The following is a 5,047-nucleotide window of genomic DNA, read 5'->3' on the forward strand; positions in this document are numbered from 1 at the left end:
CGAATCAACTTACAATGTCAATTTAAAATGTGTCACGGTCAAGCGAGGTCAGTCACCTCGGACGACGCGGGGCGTCGGAGACTGTAACTATTCCTGCACCTACTTCAATATCCGTGTTGCATTACAAATATCCTAACAGGAGCATTTAAAGGCCATTAAAAGCAAGCAACGTCTTAGGCATCCATTCTAAACATCATCTTGACTGGGTTGAAAAAGGGCCGTAAATAACCCGAGATCTGTCAAGAAAGACGGACGCTGAAATGAAACAGAATAAAACTTTACAACTTATATTCATTCCGTAATTTGATACCGAAGTGGATGTTTCGCCGCCATCTACTTACGCTCGTCTGCTTGCGAGTGTGAAAGTTTTAAATAAATGCGGCCTCACTTACACAAGTCCAGGAAATGTGCTGGCACGGAACGGCGGTGCCGCCGGCCAGTTCATTTCCAAACATTTTGAGGCTGGGCCAGAATTCAGGGTTCCTTTGTCAAACTGCCAGATTGTTAACTCTCACCTGCGCACCGCACCGATTACTGTCAATCATAAATACGACTATGATGACTACTACAAGAATCAATAACATCATAAATCTTTTTTTTTTATTGCAAAACATTTTTTTTACTGAAGCTTCTAAAATGACAAAGACTTCATTTTTTTAGGGTGTGCGTCTTTATTTATAGAATCAGTATGAGGAATAACATTACAGTTAAGATTCATTTAAACACTTGGAAAGTTTTTCTACTCAAGCTCTTGTGTCTGTGGCTAATTTAGAACATCCACCCTGAGATTATTACCATACAATAAATCATAGAGACATCAAGTCAGGCTGCTCTTATGAAGACTTGACCAGTGCGGAAAACTCTGAAATACAAAACAAAGAGGGAAAATAAATCATCAAGTAAATTCAGTTTTTGTGAAGATTATTTCGAGCACACTTCTAATAATATTTAACATAGAACTGGCATCACTCTCTCAAAATTGTAAAAATGAATGAATACTTCCAATACCTTCCCATCCAATCTTGCCATCACCGTCAGAGTCGCCTTCTAGCAGGAAGCCTCTGGTCTCAGCAGCAGTCAACGTCCTGGCTCCTTTGGAGAAGTTCTGCAAGAAGAGTCTAATGGAGACATGATCAATTCCACACTCAAAAGAGAAGAAAACAAACTAAAGGTGGAAAATGAATTCTGAACTCAACTGTAACTCATCCTGCTCTATGAAGCCACTTTTGTCCTGGTCCAAGATGTTAAAGACCTTCTCTATCTCGGTTGGAGTCTTTTTTGATAAACCCACGACTTTGAAAAACATCTTTGGGTTAAAGGAATCCTTTGCTGGAAGAAGAAAAACACAAATATTTAAGATTCAAATCTTATCCTAACACCTCCAGGCGTCCGAAAAATAGCTCATACCTTTACACGCGTTAATCGCTGAGGTAATGTCCGAGACGGCGAGAACATCAGTGATGGCCATACCGACGGAGTTAGTTGTGGTTGAGGTGGAAGCCACAGCGGTTTGACGCCAACGTGGTAAAAGAAACAAGGCAGTGGAGTGAATAAGCTTCCACCCCCAGCACCGAGTGTCAGAAACCACCAGCGTCCTTCTGTCCGCTGTCACCTGCAGCTGACCACTTAAGACGTTATGGCCCGTTGAAGCATCGCGAAAGACGTCAGAGCAGAGGTGGGAGGTCATAAGTACATCTTAAGTCTCTAATTGGGCTTCATTCTTTGAAAAAATAATCATATTTCAGTGTCAGGTAAGTTTGGTGCAAATGTTGTGATGCTAATATTTCCTTGCTAGCTTACTCGCTGGCTCCTTGCCATCATCTTAATCATCCGTGCAGCAGTTCCATAAGTTGTAAACATCCTGTTATTATCTATCGTGGTCAGGCTGAGCTCCATGGAGATGTCTTCTCCATTACCTCATGCTACATTTAGCATGTGGAATCACAGTTTTACATTCTTTTCATATTTAGCTTTAGCAAACAACTGGTTTGTCGGAAGTTGATGTCTCTACATGCACCTTGCAATTATACTGATTGAACTATAAGACTGATTTGAAGTTGTGTTTGTAAAGGCACATTTGTTCCACATCCAATGCGCGAAGGAATACCAGAGCGAATCGGATTTTACGACGTTACCACCACGTGAGTGATTCTGGCTCAGCCACGCGGTGACGCGAGCCCCGTTTCCTCAGGATGGGCCTACGGTGAGACCCGCGAGAAGCGGTCCAACGACAAAAACATCCTCTGCCCCCCTTCCCTCGCACATCTGCACCCCCCCCAACCTTGGCCTTGTGCCTTTCCTTACTCCCGTGGCTTGTTTTCAGGAAGACCTGGTTTCCTGTGTGATGGATGAAATGGGGGATGGGACCGAGGTAGAGACAGATGGCTGGCAATTGCACTTTTGGTTCTGTGCGTGTAAGAAGTGATATGAAAGAGTTTGGGCTTGCACAGTATTTAGATGGAGCTGGATTGGAAGAGGAAGCTAAATAGGAAGAGGTCATTTTGGGACTCGGGAGTCAAAACACAGGTATGAATACTTTGTTATTGTATTTAATAAAATACAAAATCAACTATTTGACTAATATGGTGATTTATTGTGTAAAATGGATTATTTTATTCATATAATAGTAATGCATTTCCTTTTTTAATTTAGTTTGAAATGAATGTAATGTTAATTATTAAATCGCCAGGGTTATATAGTCCATATATAGTATCCTGTGTACCTCATCACGTTTAGGATTAGCCACTGAAATTTATACTGGGTGTGTGTTGTTCATCACAATAATATTGAAAAAAAAAAAACTGAAGTATTGTCTTGATAATCTGAAAGGTGTGATAAAAATCAAGAAAGGCACAAATTCATTGCTAATAAAATGTGTAACACTGGGGGTCATAATTTCTCTTCCTGAATTTCCCTGCAGGCAGTCGAACTGAAATCAAATCCGGTGTGACATATGGACACAAGGCGCTGTCGAGCTGTATCAAATTTTAAGCAACCGAGAGGGGAGCAATCCATCACGAGTCCCCATGTGAAAATAGAATGTGAAACACAACGGGAACAAGCCGTATCATGTCGAAGCAGGAATGGCGTACTTGTTGCTAAGAGACCAGCTGTCATTGTGAATTTATTGCAGGCTCTTTTCCTTTCTTGCTAACTTCTGACAACAACATCCTGATGCTGTTTGGGTGTGGCAAGCAGAACTCCAGCATCAGTGATTTTGTTGCCAGAGGGAGGACACCATCAGCCAAGTTTATTTCAATAAAAATTCTGACGCCAATATTTTCCCTTTTTACGAATATAAATAAATAAGGACACAAGTTATTTATTCACATACTCATAGAGGCACTTGACACAAGTTGTGGAATATACCCGTCAAACAGAACAGCATTTAAATAAAAATGTACATTTTTTTCATTTGTAAACATACTAGCGTTGCTCACGCCAAGCACCGGAACATTGCTATAGTACAAAAACAGCGGCACATTAAAAACTACGTGTTGCTAAAATGACTTCACCATGTGTACAAGAACTCGTCTCGATGTACATTATTACCAATGAAAAACATGTACAGTCGACCCCCAGTTTAAGTAGATACAAATTTGAAATATAGAGATATCATATTTAAAAAAACGATAATATTATTTCACAATTCTCACATGCTTTAACCACATTTAAACTTAATACTCTTTTTAAACAACAGATATAGCAGGGGAACACTGTATCTACACGTGTTGGAGTTTTTTCTTCTTATTAAAAAAATATATAAAAATAAAAGAACTTCCTTTTTTTTTCATTTATTGAATCATTTTAGTTAATAAAAGAAAAAAACTCACAAAATGTGCATGTTTTTGATTGGAAGGCAACAATAAATAAATAAATAAATACCAATAAATAAGGGCTCAATCCAAATGTTATATTTGGTGCTTTATAATTAGAGTCCCCCCATTCAATATCAATAAAGTAAGTTTGTTTTTCAATGGATATGATTACCGGTACGCAGTGTAAGGCAAAAGCTAAATAAGGCGTATAATTATCAATAAGGCTGCAGTGGGGCTACTCGGAATGAAGTTTGAATGGGAACGCTACAATTCATTTTGAAATGCTTTTCAGACGTTCAAACATTAGAGGGCAAGTTTGATGCCAAAAAGGCTGAAAGAAAAAAAAAAATCCTTTCGGTACCTTTTTTGTCTTTGTTTTAGCCGGTCCCGTTGTGAGGGGTGAGGCTCTCCCAGGGGCAGATGATCTCCTTGGCCCCCAATGCACCCTGGGAGGAGGCTCGGTTCTCGTCGTCTTCGTCCTCGGATTCGATGGGGTAGATCCGACACTCCGGGGGGATGTCTACCTTCAGCTGGAAAAAGCTGACAGACAGGGATTTATATTAAGACATTTTTTTAAAATCATCATCGTCTTTACACTCACTTGCCAATCCTCCTGGGCGGGGCTTGGCTGGAGGAATCCGGACTAATTGGCCGGATTCGTCCGCTGGCCCCGGCGACCGATTGGCACTTGGGCGAAAGGCTGGTGAAGATGGAGGAGGGTCCGCCGCCCACGCCGCAACCCCGCCTCAATAGCCGCCGCAGCGAAAGTACCACTCTCGACTTGCAGGTGGGGTCTCGCGCCGCATCACAGTCCCGCTCTTCCTCACTCCCTGCTACGCTGACGGGGGACGGGGCCAGGACGCCGAGGGAGGATGAGGCGTTGGCGGTGGGGGAGTCCATGAGGCCGGAGTATACAGTCAAGTGGGGCACTGGGGTGGTGAAGCGGCATAGCTGCGGGATCAAACACAAAAAGAAATTCCAACATGGCTGCAAACAGCAGGGCCATTTCACAATGACACTAGGACAGGACACGGATCTTACATGAAACATGTTATAGGTGTGGGTGGTACATATGTCACAAATGAATGGATAAACAATAAATCAGTTTGATTTTTGCTTACGTTTCTCCATCATTAGACTCTTCAGTTGACAATGCGACTTAATGAGGATGGTCATCATCGGCGAGATGGACATCGGTGGCGGAGGAATGACGGGACAGACAGATGAAG

The 5,047-nt window shown here is 41.9% G+C and overlaps 2 protein-coding genes across 2 annotated transcripts; both read right to left on the reverse strand.

Annotated features, from left to right (window-relative positions):
* Positions 1–645: 645 nt before the first annotated feature.
* On the reverse strand, positions 646–1,622 carry LOC133142965 (parvalbumin, thymic-like). The gene is made up of 4 exons (XM_061264652.1): positions 1,408–1,622; positions 1,197–1,329; positions 1,009–1,118; positions 646–862 (listed from the first exon to the last, which is right to left on the reverse strand). The coding sequence occupies exons 1-4, from the start codon at positions 1,466–1,468 to the stop codon at positions 834–836; spliced, it is 333 nt and encodes a 110-aa protein (XP_061120636.1). The 5' UTR covers positions 1,469–1,622; the 3' UTR covers positions 646–833.
* A 1,684-nt stretch (positions 1,623–3,306) lies between these two features.
* On the reverse strand, positions 3,307–4,868 carry LOC133142964 (regulator of G-protein signaling 9-like). The gene is made up of 2 exons (XM_061264651.1): positions 4,420–4,868; positions 3,307–4,358 (listed from the first exon to the last, which is right to left on the reverse strand). The coding sequence occupies exons 1-2, from the start codon at positions 4,866–4,868 to the stop codon at positions 4,196–4,198; spliced, it is 612 nt and encodes a 203-aa protein (XP_061120635.1). The 3' UTR covers positions 3,307–4,195.
* Between the last annotated feature and the right edge of the window lie 179 nt (positions 4,869–5,047).

Source organism: Syngnathus typhle, linkage group LG18 (assembly GCF_033458585.1).
Source record: "Syngnathus typhle isolate RoL2023-S1 ecotype Sweden linkage group LG18, RoL_Styp_1.0, whole genome shotgun sequence".
Lineage (NCBI taxonomy): Eukaryota > Metazoa > Chordata > Actinopteri > Syngnathiformes > Syngnathidae > Syngnathus > Syngnathus typhle.